The following is a 17,977-nucleotide window of genomic DNA, read 5'->3' on the forward strand; positions in this document are numbered from 1 at the left end:
ATCGATTTATTTCCCTCCAGCAATTTTAGCTGCTGGCACCATATGATATTTAATGGTCCGTCACTTCTCGTCTCTTGTGGTTTACAGTCGTCTTCTCATCCCCACTCTACCTGGAAACATGGAGACTAAAGTTGGGAGAAAGCAGCAGAGTTCTGTCTGGGATTTATTTAAATTTGATGGCGTAGAAGATAAAAGATATGAAAACAAAAACTAAACCAAAACTAAGCATTTCGAAAACAACGAAAATGAATAAAAACTAGCAAACCTGCTCTAAAAATGAATTTAAACTAACTGAATTAGTGAAAAAAAAAAGTCAAAACTAAATAAAACTAAACTATAATGAAAAATCCAAAACTATTCTAACCTTGTTGGACAGTTAAGGATGACTGTCTGCGTTGGGTCAAGAACTTAACAGGACCTACTCACCATATACTGTGGTGTCTCAATGCGTTTCTGCAGCTCATTCAGGTCAGATCAACATTTCACTGGCTCTGTACATATAGTCGGGGTTTTAATTGACTCTCTGAGGGATTTTTCATTCTGTCTGTGGTCCCCATGGATGCAGGTTTGTTTGCATGTTTGGGGACACACTGAGTGGGGGTCTGGCCTGGGAAACACTGCATTTCCTACCAATATTTAGACATTTTTCACATCATTTCACAACTTACAGGTGTCAGCTAAAGTGCTCTATTCTAGTGTCCAATCCATCAACATCTCAATTATTAAAATGACACGATTAGGGATGTAACGGTTACTGGTATAACGATAAACCGCAGTAAAATTGCAAACCGTTAGTATTACCGTTTAAATTCTAATTATCATGATAACCGTGTTTGATTACTGCACGTTTAGGGGAAAAAACCCTATGTAAAGCTATGCTTTTATGCCAAATATTTGAGTATAGTTTTAATTTACTACAATTTTGATTTTATATACCTAATATTTGGAACCAATATTCACTTTTAAAGTCTTTGAAAAGGTTCGTTAAGCATCTTTGTGTTATTTATGCAATAAATTATATACATTTTTCAAATCGGATTTTATATATTTTTGTGGGTTTTCTGGCCTTTTATGTTGATATAGTAGGTTAAAGTGAAAAAAGTTGAATAGATGAAGTTGTGCTGAAAAAAAAAGATATCAAACATGGGTATAGTAAACATTTCTTTATATAGTATATAAAGGCAAAATCAAAAGTACTTAAAAATGGCCAAAATAGGCTCAGACCCCTAAGGGTTAATACTTGAACGTTTCTGCCAAGAGAAAGTGAATTGTGCCATTTATTTATTAAATACAACTTGGTTAAATTATTTCAGTGTGTGCATCAGTACTTTTTGAACATTTTGGGCATAATTTCAATAATACTGCAATAATAATGATAACCGTGATAATTTTGGTCACAATAACCGTGATATGAAATTTTCATTTCGACACGATACAACAAAATGAATTTAACCATCAGTAGTATCACCTGACTCTGCTGTATTTTTCTTTTTCTTTGTAAGTTTATAGCGTTGATACTGGCTTAGATTTCCACTATATGCAGGGTTCATACGAGTGCTTGAAATCCATGAAAATGCTTGAATTTCAATGTGTTTTCTAGGTCTGAAAAGTGCTTGAATTTTAGACTAAGTGCTTGAAAGTGTTTGCAGTTATAACTCTGTGACCTAATTAATTAATTTATTTGTAATATCAACTCTACCAGGTTAGATGTCAAGCCAAAGCTGCTTACAGAGAAGCGATACATTTTGAAAGATAAAACTTTTAAACATTTTTATCTTAGTCTTTGCTTTGTGAAAGTGTGCCTGAAGAAGGCTAAGTGGCTTCCCTTTTTTTTGGATAAAACTTTATTCTCCTTTAATTTCTAAACTTTTTGCTATAATGAAACATAATTTTAGATGTTTATAGCATAATACAATATACATCATTGTGATAAAAAGTGAAAAAAATTAATCATGAGTATTTGAATTCCTGTAGATATGTATTTTACTCCAGCGATAAGGTGCTGTGCTGGAAAAAGTTGAAAATGACCCTTAAAAGTGCTTGAAATATGCTTGAATTTGACCTTGAAAAATGTGTACGAACCCTGTATATGGACATAAATCTTGGGGCACATCACACCAGTGACGTGCAGTCAGAGGAGGCAGGGGAGGCAGAGCCTCCCTTGTCAATCTTGAAAAGAAAAAAAACTTGACTATAAAATATAATAAATGTTGATAGTTGTCAGCTGGTATGTCCTATAAACTCATTTTCCGTTCGAATCCAATATTGTTATTATTTATTTATTTATTTTTGTCAATTAGAATAGCAGAATTTCCGCATGCTCCGTTCAAATACAGGGAGGAGATGCGTTGTGAGGCAGCGCTGTGCTGTGCCTCCAGGAGAACTGTCTACTCCCCTCATGAACTCTGCTGGTACCCGATGAAAATATTGTGTCGCTGTCCCTCTGTATATCGCAGTTAAAATGCTTTCAAACACTCTGATTATATGCTCTATCCTTCCATAATCTGCATAACGTATGGAATGTATTTCTGTAATGTTTTTAGGCTGCAGATTAATCATAAAACCGCAGTGAAAAAGTCACTAGGGGAGGCAAACAGTACCCCTGCCTCATGATAGATGGCGCCTGTGAGTCCACAGACTCATGCGCTTATAATCTTCTTCGCTCTTTTTACACTTTAATTCACCTCATCAAAAATGGAGGACTACATTTCATGTACAAATAAAGGTAAGACCATAAACTTTTTTTTATTTTTAGTTTGAAATGGCTCTTTTTGAAGGTTTCCTGTTGAGTTCCTGCCAGTCTACCTATGCTGACTTGATGCAGAGCCCATATACCCAGGCCATTCCTTTTGCTCACTCTCTCTATTCCAGTTTCTCAGGCCACCATGTATTTGTAGATCTGGCTCTGAAAGAGTCAGTGCCCCCCCAGCCATGAACCCCACTGCAGGTCACTGCATCACACCTACAACTTTGTGTACTCTGATGTAGGTCATTTTTGTTGATTAGAAATATAAACAAGATAAAAATGTTCTGTCATTTGTAGATGGGTATCATTCTAAATGTAAAATCATGTAAAAATGATTCTTCACTAGCTATTCTTTTTAAGATGGTGGTAGAGAAGTCTAAAATCGTTGAAGTTGTATTTTGTTGAATTTTGAGGTAAGTGTATTAGAGAATATCCAACTATCTTGCAGCAAAATCACAACATAACCTGGGTGTTTTTAAAGATTTAATGATGCGGTTGCTATGTCACTCCCTCCATAGTAACGGCAAAAGCAACCAACAGAATTTGATTCTTCTACAAGATGCTCTAATTAGTGACAGATGTGTTTACTTCTCTGGAACCACAGCACACAGGGGCGTCAGAGGAAAATCAACTCTTATGACTCAGAACAAAAGATACAGTGTTGTGAAAATTAAAATGCAGCCTCCCTTCCTGTTTGTTTGTTTTGTTTTTTTCCTTTTTTTCGGATCCATAATGCAGCAGGAGAGCCTTGAAGTGTTAATGAAGAGTATTCCGGGGATTCTGAAGTGGGGCCCGCGGCTCCATTCATCTCTGCAAACGCTGCATTGAAGTGAGCTATTACAAAAGAAGTGAAAATGACAAGCTGCTCCTAAATCAGCTCCCAGCCTCCTTTATGGAGAACTGGTCTGGGTCAGCCGGTGGATCTAACAGATGAGATGAGAAGCTCCGCCGTCGGGCAGATTTGGCCGTTTGTGAAACTCCAGAGTTATTTAAAACAGCAGCTTAGCCTCTCCCTCTCTGTGTTTTCTAACCTCCCTCTATCTCCTCGCCCTGCCTCTGCCTCAGTGTGTTGTCTCTCTTCCATCCAGGACTGACTGAACACTTCCTCTCAGGTTGTATACAGCTAATTAGTAGAAATCCTGAGCCTCTTCAGTGTCTTATTGTGGCTTTAGCTGTCAGTGCAGTGCTGTGATTTGTGGTTGTTGTCACTGTCCTTGAGGTTTTGGAGTTTTATCTACTGGACCATCACAATCAGGAGTCCTGTGTTGTCCTCGCTGCTACATGACTGATTCACACTACAGCTCTGTGGTCGTTTTACAGATGTGTGTTTGACTAGGGATCTTTCTGGTCACAAGTGTTGCTACTTGCAAGTGGTTTTCATAGATTTGAAGGTGCTGAAAGTGAGGTATATTTAAGTGATCAGACCTTGACATTTGTGGCAGGAGAAATATTTAGATATTTTAAATTAAAAAAAAAAAAAAAAAGGTGTCAAACTCTTCATTTGGATGACCAGCCTGCACAGATTTCAACAGCTTATGTTCTATATTTAATATGTATTTACATGAATTTCAGTACAAACCTGCATAATTAATAATAATGGGGATCATTTTTCATATAATTCATGCACAAAAATCTTTAAGTCATGTTAAATAAGTTTGGAGTAATAATGTGGAATGATCTAATGGCTAAACTAATGACTCTCAAGTTGTTAAAATGTCCTCTGTAGTTTACTTTCAACCTGCAAAAAAAAATCTCAAGTAAATATTACATGAATACTAATAGGAAAATACAGCTGAAGTAGTAAAGTAATAATACTGCATTGGTTGCTCTGATTATTGTAAACAATAAGAACAAAAATGTTTAGTTTAATCAAATTAAAATGTACATGTTTGATCATAAAAGCTATACATACTAATGTGGATCACAGGTTATTTTTTGTTTTTTGTTTTTAATTACAGCAGTGAAATAGTGTTAAAACACTTGCAGTTCTTGTGTGACCAGATCTATTTCTCACCTTTTCCCATTTTGCTGCATCTGATCATAAACTGTTTCTATTTAAATGTGAGCATAGGCAGTAGAGGAGGTAGTATTTTAGAGGCACCTATATAGTTTTTGCTCAGCACTGTGCAAAACACATGGAAATCTTTTAAATTCTGATTTGAGCCACATCTGGTCCTGAATCAGATACAGGGCTGTTTTATTAACGTGACTTAATTCTGAAGACTGACGTTTCACATCAGTCTAGACCCACATATGTCACAATTTGAAAATGAGTAGTGATAAAACAACAGTGAATGTTGGTCCTGGTGACATTTATCACAAGCAAAACATCTGTCTGAAAGAATGTAGAAGCAAATTAAATCATAAACTCTGATTTCAGTTGCCTCTAGGTTTGTACAACACAGTGCTGTGTAAGATGTGTGTGTTCTTTAGTTTGTGCAGACCTGTTCAGGACTGATGGGTGAAAATGGAATGTGATATTGAGCACAATCTAAAACTAATGCAGTCACAGTTCTTTTAATAATAAGAAACTCCTTGAGCAGTACAATTATAGTGAAATATTCTCCTTATGAACCATTTGAACTGGAGAAAGCAGCTCGTATGATACTATGAATACACCTTCTTTACTTTTCTTGTTTTGTTTTTTTTTCCTCAGTATTTATCACATGTTCAAATATTAGCTGCAGCATCAAACTGTGCTCATGTCCTCAGATCTCTGTACAATAAACCCCACAGCTGCTTGGTTTCATTTAGCCGTCTACTCCTGCAGTTTATCACCTGCCCTATATTTCAGCTCTACATCTGCTTGACAAACTAACTGGCTTCATAATTAGTGATCAGCCAGGTTTTTTCCAGCTTGCATTTACTTTTTGATAAGGCTGTTTGATTAAATACTGGAGTCAACAGGCGGTGACAGATAAGGCTGCTGTCCCTGTAGTTTATACACTGATGTAAAAAATTTTTATTGCATGATTTAATAAATTACTCCATGGCAATCTGATCATAAAAACGAACTTTGGAGGAAAAGCTTGCAATTTTAAACTCCTCTACCAAGCAATCTACCATGAGATATTACCTAAATCATGAAATTTATTGTACTGCTAAAAAAAATTTTGCATATTGTAGATGACTGTTGGAGAATTACTGCAAATTAACAGTCATTTGTTAGGACCAGAGATGCACTTAGCTATGTTGTGAACATAAAACCACAAGGGAAAAGTAACAAATGAAGGAGAGCTTTCTGAATATATGCAGATCATCATGCTGTGGTGTTCATGGTTGCCAGATGAAGCATTAAGGCCTGGTGGAATCAGGTTACCTTTTTGTGAATGGTACAGTACCCTAAGGTAGTCTGATACCTGTGGCTTCAGGTCAAACAGGTTGGAGGTGAAGCTGCCAAGTGAAAGTGAGGAGGAAGTTCTAAAAATAGCACCAACGCCAGGCCCGAAGCCCTAGTCTGAACTGTCTGCAGCTAATCTGCCGCTCCTGGCCGGTCACCCAGGTGATAATGGGAGGAGTAGCCCTGTCCTCTGAGGTGAAGCTCACGTCCTCATGCTGCTGTAAAATAAAGAAAGACTCAGGCTAAGTACAGTGAAACACTTGGCATAGTCTGAACAAAGCACTAAAATCATGCTTAATCACTGCAGTGAAACTCTGTATTTTGTTGGAAAAATATTATCTGCAGCTATTTTTTCAGACAAAGCAAATTGCATTGCAGCATTTAAAATGTAAGTATTATTTTAGTTAAAATAAATATGAAGACAGTTTAGGCAACAACAGGGGAATACTATATATATATATATATATATATATATATATATATATACACACACATACAGGGTGGGGAAGCAAAATTTACAATGAACATTTAGTTGTTTTTTCTCAGCAGGCACTACGTCAATTGTTTTGAAACCAAACATATATTGATGTCATAATCATACCTAACACTATTATCCATACCTTTTCAGAAACTTTTGCCCATATGAGTAATCAGGAAAGCAAACGTCAAAGAGTGTGTGATTTGCTGAATGCACTCGTCACACCAAAGGAGATTTCAAAAATAGTTGGAGTGTCCATAAAGACTGTTTATAATGTAAAGAAGAGAATGACTCTGAGCAAAACTATTACGAGAAAGTCTGGAAGATACTATTAAAGAAGAATGGGAGAAGTTGTCACCCGAATATTTGAGGAACACTTGCGCAAGTTTCAGGAAGCGTGTGAAGGCAGTTTTTGAGAAAGGAGGAGGACACATAGAATAGAAACATTTTCTATTATGTAAATTTTCTTGTGGCAAATAAATTCTCATGACTTTCAATAAACTAATTGGTCATACACTGTCTTTCAATCCCTGCCTCAAAATATTGTATATTTTGCTTCCCCACCCTGTGTGTGTATGTGTGTGTATATATATATATATATATATATATATATATATATATATATATATATATATATATATATATATATATATGTATATGTATATGTGTATATATGTTTATATATGTATATGTGTATATATGTTTATATATATGTGTATATATGTATGTATGTATATATATTTATAATTTATTTATTTTTAACAGTTAAATGGTTACAATCATGATAATTACTCAATACTTGATAGTTTGATCAAGACTAAAGTTGATCAAAAGATTTAAACCAAAAAGCAGGAAAAATATTCATCTGTACTATTGTTATTGCAGTTTTTCAAGTAATCGAACTGGAATTTACAGGATTAAAATCCTTAAAATGAATGAGTAGTTGATAGTTTTGAGCAGGGTTGTAGTTTAAGAGGTTTATGGAGAGAATTCAGAAAAAAATACTAATCTTTAAAGTTTTTATAGCAGTTTTTGAAAGTGGACATTTTTGTCCTTAATGACTTAAGAAGGTTAAATTTAAATTAAATTGACACCTGAGTGTTAATCGACTGAATTATTTTTATGGACTTAATCTGCATCTTTTATTTCTAATGTGTGAATCTAGTGGGATCTTCTGGTAATGTCTGTCAGCGTTATCTGTCATGCCTTTCGTTTGGTTGGAAGGTTAAACATTTGATATTTTTCCACCTATAAACTATGGTCTTTAATTATCGCATCTGTTTAAGTTTTCGCTGTCTTCTTCCTGATTGCTTCTTTGTGAAAACCTTTCATCTTTAAAGTCCTTCTGTCAGGCTGTCATGGCTGAATTAAGTCTGAGCCACTGTTTATTACTTGTGTCCTGTTGTTTTGCTGTTATGGATGTATGATGTATGGATCTCTGACCCAGAGAAACTTATATCAATGAACTGCAAACAGCACATAGACTTAAGTATTTTCTACAGTTTTACAGGCAATTATTTTACTATTTACTCTACTACATTAGTCTGACAACTTTGGTTACCTTCCCGTCTTTTTTCAGACTTCACCTCAGGCTAAGAAATCCTTTACTGACTATAAATAATATACCGTAGATGAGATTAATGAATAAGTTTCAGCTCTGAGTGGAGCAGATGAGATTCTCCTGTTGTTGGATCAGTGATGCTCATAATGCAGACTAATTATTGGTGTATTGTTTTTGTTTGGAGGGTGAGAAGCCAGTGGGTCGTCGTGGCCTTAATCAGTGTCACTGCGGCGGTGACAGCTTCCTGTTGTCATGCTGTTCTCCCTGTGGAGAGATAGCCACACTTCCACTCAGCATTGTATAATTTATGTGCTCGATTCTGTCAGGATGAATAAACGTTGTGCTGCTTTCAGAGTTTTCGTAGTGACAGTGTTGACAAAGTGTTTGACATGGTTTAGGAAAAGTGTTTTTGACTTTTCTAATAAGAATAGGAGGACTTTGACTTGTTCGTATATTGCCAGATTGTATTTAAGCTTTACATTTTCAGGTTTTCACAGTCTTGCAGTTGACTTCCACTAACTTCTTTTTGTTTAGTTAGTGTGTCTTCACACAACCAGCTGCATGAGATTGTAAAGTGCACTCAAAGAAAAGCTTCATTTGTGAGACTCTCACAAAGGCATTTTTTGCCTTGTTTCAGAAATGTGAGTAATTAGATGGTGAGGGATTAGTGAACCTAAATTTGATTAAAAATGCTGGTTCTGTGTTTTTGATCATATAAAATCCAGAGTTGAAATATGAAAAAAAAAAAGACAACAATGGTTCAGATTCTTTCTGCGCATCAGGTGTCACAAAAAGCTCTATTTTAATCATTATAGTTAGAGTAAGTGCTTGCTGAAGTAAAAGTTAAGATTGACTGATTATAAATTGCTAAATATTCAATTCATGCAACTGTAAAACAATGACTAAGGTACCAGCTCTGCATCAGGCTGTGACCCAATAAATGTGGGTTCTTTGCTGTGGATGGCCACTGTGGCTCGATCACTCGCCTTATCTGCTATCTAGTGCTTGGGGAGGGCTCCTTTTGTTGGGTTAGGGTCCTGATTTTCTCTCCACTGGGATGGTCCTGTCGCTATGCTCTTTCAACTGTTTTAAAGTAACTACTGTAACATGTAGCCCAGTTTTTTGATAAGTTCAACTGGACCGTTTTTTTTTGTTCTTGAAAACATTTCATCTTCATCAGTTCGCATGTGGTCAGAACTAATGAAGTCTCTTGGATCAATGATTAAGGTGGAGAAAAAAACAAAACAAAAACAGCTCAACTCTGTGTCCAGTGTGACTGAAATAAGTCCAGACCTTGTGTATTTGGTGCATTCACACCGAATGGGGAATTTAGATCTATTGTACATTAGTTTTTTGCTAGCTGTACCTGAGTTAAAATTGGCACAACTCCTATTTCATGCTGAATGAATTTCCCCACTTGTCTTTTGGGAAGTCACATTTATACTGTGGTGGTCCAGTAGATCTATATGTGAATGAAACCGAAATAGAAAGTTGATTTCTGTTGTAACAGTGATGTAAGTATTGTGATAGACTTTGTGTACGTCTTTACTGTCCATCTTTCACACGTGGTCTGAATCAACTGACCTCCAGGCTAACTGCTTTTTGCATCCAACAGCCACAGAGGATCTTCTTAGAAGTCTGCCCCTTCCTCTCATCCAGCATGGACACTTTTTTTCGTCGTCACTTTAGGAGGAAGGATTCAGCTTTGCAGGTAGATGCAGACCCCTGCCGCCAGCGAAGGCCCAGTGTGGCTGTTCCTGCTAGTAGGGCCCGTAGGAGGTCCAGCGTTGGGTTGCCTTCCTCTACCCTGACCCAGCGCCGGCGCTCCAGTGTCCAGCTGCAGGGGGGTCTGCCATGTGCAGGCAGCAACCGGTTGACAAAGACCAACAGACATAACAGGTTGGCAGCACAAGGCCGAAGACGCTCCAGCACCACCACCCCCAGCCTCAACCCACGGTTTGCTGTATGCCGGAAGAAGGTGGGGAAGCTGCGTACCATCGACACCCACCTGCTAGGGCCGTCCATGCTGCTGGCCAGTCTGATCCAGATGGCTGAGGAAGAGGAGGAGGGGGAGGAGGAGGAGGAGGGGGAAGAAGGCATGGGGACAGGGCTATCAGCTGGAGAACAGCAGGTGGAGGTAAAAGATGGGGCCAGCAGGAGGTTGATTTCACACTCTAGCTTCCCCCACTCAGATGGAGACAATGGTAGCAGTGACTGCTCCACTGACAGCCAATCAGAGTCCAGCCAGCCGTCTGAGGCCGAGGACGACCATGGTTCCTGGTCTCCTGATCAACAGGTAGCCTGCTGTCCCTCCTCCTCCTTGGCCCTGGAGGTGATCAGAAAGACCTCACAGGTACGGTCCACATCCAGACCCCTTATCCGAGCTCCTCGCTGCCTTCGGAGGAACTCTTCTCAGGTTTTTGTGGGAGACTCTGCACCATCCAGCCGATACCGAGGTTCCAGCCAGAGGAAGAGGAGGAGAATCTCTACTATTTCAAAAGCTGGGAGTCCTTGGCCAGGAAGAGGCCAACCACTGCCCAGCCGCAGGAGTTCAGTCTATTACCTAAGCCACCCAGCCTTGTACAGGGGCCCCGGAGCCCTCAGTCCTCTGGGGTCACAGGGCTATGACTCTCGTCTGGAGACCTGGAGTGCATTTCTGCTGTATGTAGTCCCTGACCACCTACATGAAACTAAAAATAATGCAGTTTTATCTAGATATTTATTAAGTAAGAATGGCCTTAACTTAGGGTGATTGTAGTTTTTTTTTTTTTTAGCTTCTCTTTAGTTGGTTAATTCCTCTTAAGTTATCTCAGTTTCCATTAATCTTTCAACCTTTTTTCACTTACTTTCATAAAATGTTGATTTTTCAGATAAAGATTTCCCATTATTTCCATTAAATGGTATCTATCAGTATACTTGTCACACTAGATTCATGCACTATAGATCTAATCTGCCATGGTGTTGATGCACTGCTATTAATTACTCTATAGTGGTGAGCATAATTACTTATTTCACTGTACAAGGTAACTTACACCAATGTGCATTTTAATGCCATTGGAATTAAAGGCAATCAACTGAAAACTCATAGTTTTGCTGTAAAGTTGCATTATTATATTGTTTTTCTGTAAGCATCTGCTGTTTTGAGTGTTCACAGAGTTCTTGTACTGTGTCAGTTGTACAAAATGTGCATTTTACAATTGTGTCTTTAAAGAACTGTCACACTTGAAAATCTGGTTTGAGCCATTTGAGGTAAAACTTTAATTTCCACTCAGGAGCAGGTGCCTGTAAAGGAACAAACACATTTGCAGGTGTGATGATGTAGTTTGTCAGTAGAGGAGGTTGCTGGGTTGGCAGTTTGTATAAGTGGAGACTCAGTACTTTTTCCTCATGTACACGTTAATTTATTCTTGGAGCTGCAGATGGTGCACACTGGTTTAAAGGAAGGAGGATTGTAGTGGGGGTACTGCTGTGTCAGATGTGACTTAGTGGCCTGTAATGGTCTACATAACTCGTGGTCTGGACTCTGGGGACATCAGAACTGGCTCTGAGCATGGAACAAAACTTCTAATTAGATTAAGAACGTTTTGATTCCTGATCTCAGCCAGAAATTCTGCTCCAGACACAAATATCCTCCCTGGAGCTGAAGCTCATTAGCAGCTTGTACTAACAATGACATGACAGACTCACTGGGTAAACTGTGATTCCAGCAGCACAGTGCTGTCGCTGAGGTTAATGACTGTGATTGTGTGGGGTGTACGAACAACTGAGCAGGTAACTGGGACTTGCAATTAAGGATTGGTAAACTGTGTCATCCAGTGAGCAGCCGTCTCATCTACTGAAACATTGTGTGCAGCATCACAAAATACACAAGTTGTTGTCATGATTCAAAGAGACTTTTCTTAGAAGGCTGTGTTTCTTCTTTTTTCAGAAAAGCCATTGCAAAGTCAGGAATACAGCATGTGGGAGCCAACGTTGCAACATCTGGACAGACGGACCAGCGACAGGAGCCTAACAACAGCATCGACTGGAGTGTGAGTGTCTTCATTTAATAAGAACCTTACAAAACACTGAACCAGCAAATGATAGAGGTAATGGTTGTATTGTTGGTAAATAAATCTGTATAGATCTGAGTCTTATCTATGTATCTCTACCATCGGACTCATAGTCAATCAAGAGTAAACACAACCAGTTTAAGCATCTTGAATTCACCTGCACTGAGGTGTCATTTAAGAGCTTGTGAACCAATAGGGATACACCCCTAGTCTGGTCCCGTGGATGACGTTTACTTCTACTTCTGAGTTTTATTCTCATTGTTTTGTTTCCTTTTGTAAGTAATTTTGTTTGATTTGAATTTACTCAAGATTCCATTGTTATCAGTTGGACAGAAAAAAAAAGCGAAGCCTATTCTGGATGATGATGGTAAAAGTGTGAACTAAATTTAGAAGCACTAACTGACTATATGATGCATCTGAAAAGGTGTGATGAGGAATGAAATCATAATCACAGCAGAGAATGTTTTATGTTACAGGAAAATGCCCAGTTTGGGGACCACGTCTGGTTTGAGACCAGTGGGTCTGGAGACTTCTGCTATGTTGGAGAGCAGTACTGTGTTGCAAAATCACTGGTGAGTTACAGCGCCCCCTGTGGTCACTGATATAGTGAACAATGGAGGAGATCCAAATGCGTGAGAAGGAAGATGGAGGCATCACATTATATGATATTTTATAGAGGTTCCTGGTGTGTGGACTGCTATTAACTGGTTAAAACTATTAAAGGTTGTATTGAAAAAAATTATGTAGGATTAATATGTAATATATAATTTATTGCATCCACAGCAAAAGTCAGTGGCAAGGAAGAAATGTGCTGCATGTAAGATATCAGTCCACACCATGTGTATGGAGCAGCTTGAGAAGGTAAACGTCAGAATATATCTGGATTATAAAACTGCTTTACAGTTTCCTCTATACAGACTATGCTCTCTTTCTTCAGATAAATTTCAGGTGCAAGCCATCTTTTAAGGAGCCAGGATCTCGAACTGTTCGAGAGGTCAGTCCTTGTTCCCACACGTATAAAAAAAAATGTTAAAGTATAATATCGTGGGAAACATTTAATGTAATGATGTATTTCAGTCCAACGTTGTGCGGCATCACTGGGTCCATAGGAGACGTCAGACAGGAAAGTGTCGACAGTGTGGGAAGGTGAGCCTTTACATCTGCCCTTTGTCTTAACTTAAAATCTAAATTCTTCAATAAACAAATGACTGAGAATTTACTGGTTTTCTTACTGTATCAACAGGGATTTCAACAGAAGTTCTCATTTCACAACAAAGAGATTGTTGCCATCAGCTGCTCATGGTGCAAACAAGCCGTAAGTCCCTCTGCTCAGAAACTGAATATTTTAATCTTTGGTTAGAAAATCTAATTAAAGTCCTGATTCTTTTCCATTCATCTGAATCCTCAACTTCCTGATATTTAGTTCATAGTGCAACACAAAGTGTGGGGTGTTACTGAATCCCACTGAGTTTTCTCTGCAAATCAAAGGAATTTACAGATGACTTCCTGCCTGTGTTTCAGTATCACAACAAGGTGACATGCTTCATGCTGCAGCAGATAGAGGAGTGCTGCTCACTGGGCGCTCACGCTGCTGTCATCGTCCCTCCCACCTGGATCATCAGGGTCCGAAAACCACAGGTACACAAACAGTGACTACAGTCAATTAAAACCTCTTCAGCAGTAAAGTCTTCTTTCACTTTTATGTGTGTTAGTATAGTACAGTCACCTTCAGTTGTCAAAGGTTTTATCAGGATTGCCAACCCTGTGGTGTTTGTTAGCATTCAGGTGCATTTGTGTGAATAGCCTGTAGCGCCTTTAATGTACAAATAGTGAAGCAAACACAGTCCTGTTAAAGGTTCCCCATGTCTTGTTTTGAACATGTCTCAAAATGTGTAGAAGCCTAGAACAGCTACACTTGCAATGTTTCCATTAAGTAATTTACTTATGACTTTGAGATATTTTGAAGAAACAACCCTAGTGCAGTCGTGTTGATTTAACAATATCTTGAACAAACAAAGGATTGATTTCTAAAAGTTTTTCTTGCCATAATTGTTCTGAATGTCAGCTCTTAACAAATGCACAGTTGAGTTTGTGTTGGACTTTGAAGTTAAAGAAGCAGTAAGATGCACTGATCTGTAATGTGTACTAATCTGACATTTTCTGGTAAAATTAGTCGCTACAGTTGAGAAGATTCCATCTTTTCATACTGATATGGGAAACATAAGAGGAAACAACCTCTTGGTTTTTCATGATAACACATCGATTATCCACTCTCTCAAGATAAGGATAATTTACTTAATGTGCATGTTAATTTCCCTGTTATCACAAGAAAATTAGTTTTGTCATCGTGAAAATGAAATAAATCACTTCAAGCATGGATGTTGGTGTATTTCATAGGATTTTCTGTCCATCAGGGCTAGTAGGTTCTCTAGTAAACATGCACGCCTATGTCTGGTTCCTTAAATGTGTTACCTATGTTTGTGTTTTTCTTCCTACAGTCTTCTCTGAAGTCCAGTAAAAGGAAGAAGAGAACATCATTAAAATGCAATAAGTCAAGCAAGAAGGGATCAGAGGTGAGGGATATTATAAAACAGTAGGTGGTTTTATTTTATAAATGTCAGTTCATGAAGGCCCAGGTAAGATTAAGACAAACTGCACTGTAATGGCCAAAGCGTTCCCACAACCCTTTAACACCCCAGACATTATTTCAGGTAAACGTGCTGCTGTGAATTTGTGTCTATTTCAGTATCATAAAAGCTGCTGTGAGTATGTGCTTGTGTTTCATTTCTTCAGTGGTTTTGCTTTACTTTGTCTTTTAGAGTCAAAACAGGGTGGAACAACAGAAAAAGAGAGAGAGAAATCCAAGTATTTTTTATTTTTTTTAATCAGTCCAGCTGCTTTTTGGCACCTGGTTTAACTCTGAAAAGCAGGTGCAACTCAACGAAAAATAAAGGAAAATCACAACAACAGTAAAAACAAAAAACGGCAAGGAAAACAAGGCCAAACCGTCTATTTTTATAGCGAGTCAGTCTCACTCACTGCTCTGTGTTTTACCCACCATTCCACAGGTGGTGGGGGGTGCACTGAGCATGCTCAGATGTCTTTGGAAAGCACAAGGTCTATTCTCAGCATGTTTTGAAATGTTTCCTATTGAAAAAATGTTTTTTAAGAATATTTAAAATAAATCATACATTCAGAACACTCGTCACAGACACGTCAGGGGCTAAAGGGTTAAAGCCTCACACTATTCATGAACTGTGTTTCCATGTCTGATATATCTTGACTTATAGAGGAAAAGGCAACTGAGGTGACAGTGCACTGTCATCAGTTTGGAATTTAAGTTGTGCAGTTCTTCTCATCGTGTAGAAATACATTTCCAGTTTATCATCAGATGTAGTGTCTGCTCTCACAAGCATTAAGTTTGATTCTGTCTCCACTCCAGGATGGTCGATGGAAGCCGTTCCTGGTGAAGCCTCTTCCTTCTCAACTCATGAAGCCTCTGCTGGTGTTTGTTAATCCAAAGAGTGGTGGAAACCAGGTAGTTTTTCATCCTTTGATTTCAATGTGAAAGCATCTTCATGTCCGGTAGAAGTACCTATATGTCTTGGAACAAAACACATGAAACACTTGCAGGTCATTAATAATACAGAGCTCTTGTCAGTTAAGAGACTCGTCCTAATTTCCACACCTGAACCTCATTGAAAACCTTGAAGAGACGCATAAACATAAAGCCAGGGTGGTTACGTTTTTATTCCATTAGTGGTATAAAGTGAAAGTCTGAACAGTTGCATCATACTACTTTGTCTGATTGCATAAATTCATAAGAATCTAGTTTCTAAAAATTAATATGTGAGCAAATACTAGAGAACTGAACTATGAATGAATGAACAGTAAGCTTGGAATATTTTACTTTCACCCTGAACCACCTTCATGTGAAATAAATGAAACTAGTGCAGACTCATGCTGCGCTGTAATTGCTCTTTTGGAGAGCAGGAGTCCCTGGGAAATAATTGACAAAACTGTCAATCTGCATGTATGACACAGAAACAGAATACAGTGAAACAGGAAAATACCTGAAAATACAATGGTTTTACTGGTTCAGTTGCTATATTTTTTAGTTTGTTCAAAGTCTCCAAAGCTTTCCTCAGTGCATTTGTCACTTTTTTTCAGGGAGCTAAAATCGTCCAGTCTTTTATGTGGTATCTGAACCCACGGCAAGTGTTTGACCTGACGAAAGGTGGACCCAAAGATGGGTAAGATCAGCTGCCCTGCAGTCCTCAGTTATCCATCTGCTTTCCCTTTTGTGTTAGATATTTGTCTAATATTAAAACAATTATCACAAACTTGCTTCAATGGGTTTCCTGCAGGTTAGAGCTGTATGCCAAAGTACCCAACCTAAGGATTCTGGCCTGTGGAGGTGACGGGACGGTGAGTTCAGCATTAAAACAGCTACAACTACTGCTGCAAATGAACCGGAAGTGTCCACTTTTTGGTTCCACTTCACAGATGTTTTTATGATGCATACAGTGGTATTAGTAGCTGACAGGAAATGGATTGTTTCTGGTCAGGTGGGCTGGATCTTGTCGGTGTTGGACCAGCTGAAGCTCCGGCCTCAGCCCCCCGTGGCCATCCTGCCTTTGGGGACTGGAAATGACCTGGCGAGGACTTTAAACTGGGGAGGGGTGAGTCAGCCTCTACCAGAGTTCTGCTGGAGCTGAAAGTTAGAGCATAGATCTCATCCACACCAACATTTAATATCCTCTTTACACTTACACAACTAGAGAGCTGTTAATACCTATTAACCCTTAAAGTCCCAGAGCTACTTTTATGACAGTTCCCAAAGGAATTTTTCTCTCTATTTAACCTGTCTTAAATGACTTATCAGTATTTATTATAATATTATCTTCTGTTTTGAAATTTTTCAGTGAAAATCAGGTATTTTCCTGTATGTAATTCACTGATCATGTAGATTAAACCTCAGATTAAAGTTGAGGATAATTATATCAGAAATAGAGAAAACTGAAGAAAAAATGAGTTTTGCAGAAAATATATTATTAACTGAACATAAGCAAAGTGTCTCCATCCACTGTCACTGATCCAACTCCATGGGTTTTACTGGTGAATCAATGTTGTAGAAGATAATGGTGTTTCCATGTTCACTACGGAGCCTCTGAATGTCCAAAATGGGTCATATCTGATGACCATGAAAAGATGACAAACTGCATTTTACATGGGTTAATTATTTGTATACATACTTTATAATTTACATGTAAATTTAAAAAAGAAAAAAAAACAGACCTGTCATGTGTAAATCCGTTCTGCATTCCTCTTAGGGTTACACAGATGAACCCATCACAAAGATCCTTTCACATGTGGAGGACGGAAACGTCGTCCAGTTGGACCGATGGAACCTGAATGTGGAGCCCAACCCTGAGGCCCGTCCAGAGGAGAGGGACGAGCAGCAAACCGACAAGGTCAGTCAGACATGTAGTAAACCTTTATTATTATGATTATTATGATTATTATTATTGATTATTATACCCTACCGGTATATAGATACAACAGGAAGTCTGTACGTCTGACATATTTGTCCAACAGATTTCTTGGACACTATTAGCTCAATTCTTTTCAAATTGGACACACATGTTCTTTGCCACCTGGAGAAGAGCACTGCACAGTTTGATACCTGAAATTACATATTTGGATATTTTACAAATTTTTAAAAAATTTCAACTTAGAAAATTGGTCCAATCGATTTCTCAGACACTATTCACTTGATTGTTTTTTTTTTGTTTGTTTT

At 38.2% G+C, this 17,977-nt stretch overlaps 1 protein-coding gene across 2 annotated transcripts in view; it reads left to right on the top strand.

Annotated features, from left to right (window-relative positions):
- dgkzb (diacylglycerol kinase, zeta b) overlaps nucleotides 1-17,977 on the top strand; it is a 69,714-nt gene that overhangs the window by 29,559 nt on the left and 22,178 nt on the right. Inside the window, exons 2-16 of one of the 2 annotated variants that reach the window (XM_030137303.1) lie at nucleotides 3,812-3,858; nucleotides 9,741-10,786; nucleotides 12,054-12,156; nucleotides 12,654-12,749; nucleotides 12,961-13,038; nucleotides 13,115-13,171; nucleotides 13,255-13,323; nucleotides 13,421-13,492; nucleotides 13,699-13,815; nucleotides 14,676-14,750; nucleotides 15,620-15,715; nucleotides 16,348-16,430; nucleotides 16,545-16,605; nucleotides 16,746-16,859; nucleotides 17,511-17,651. In XM_030137303.1, the coding sequence (XP_029993163.1) occupies nucleotides 9,786-10,786; nucleotides 12,054-12,156; nucleotides 12,654-12,749; nucleotides 12,961-13,038; nucleotides 13,115-13,171; nucleotides 13,255-13,323; nucleotides 13,421-13,492; nucleotides 13,699-13,815; nucleotides 14,676-14,750; nucleotides 15,620-15,715; nucleotides 16,348-16,430; nucleotides 16,545-16,605; nucleotides 16,746-16,859; nucleotides 17,511-17,651 (2,163 nt within the window). In that variant the 5' untranslated portion in view covers nucleotides 3,812-3,858; nucleotides 9,741-9,785. The remainder of the gene's footprint in view (nucleotides 1-3,811; nucleotides 3,859-9,740; nucleotides 10,787-12,053; nucleotides 12,157-12,653; nucleotides 12,750-12,960; nucleotides 13,039-13,114; nucleotides 13,172-13,254; nucleotides 13,324-13,420; nucleotides 13,493-13,698; nucleotides 13,816-14,675; nucleotides 14,751-15,619; nucleotides 15,716-16,347; nucleotides 16,431-16,544; nucleotides 16,606-16,745; nucleotides 16,860-17,510; nucleotides 17,652-17,977) is intronic. The other variant, XM_030137304.1, reaches the window with a different exon arrangement.

Source organism: Sphaeramia orbicularis, chromosome 6, assembly GCF_902148855.1.
Source record: "Sphaeramia orbicularis chromosome 6, fSphaOr1.1, whole genome shotgun sequence".
In the NCBI taxonomy this organism is placed as follows: domain Eukaryota; kingdom Metazoa; phylum Chordata; class Actinopteri; order Kurtiformes; family Apogonidae; genus Sphaeramia; species Sphaeramia orbicularis.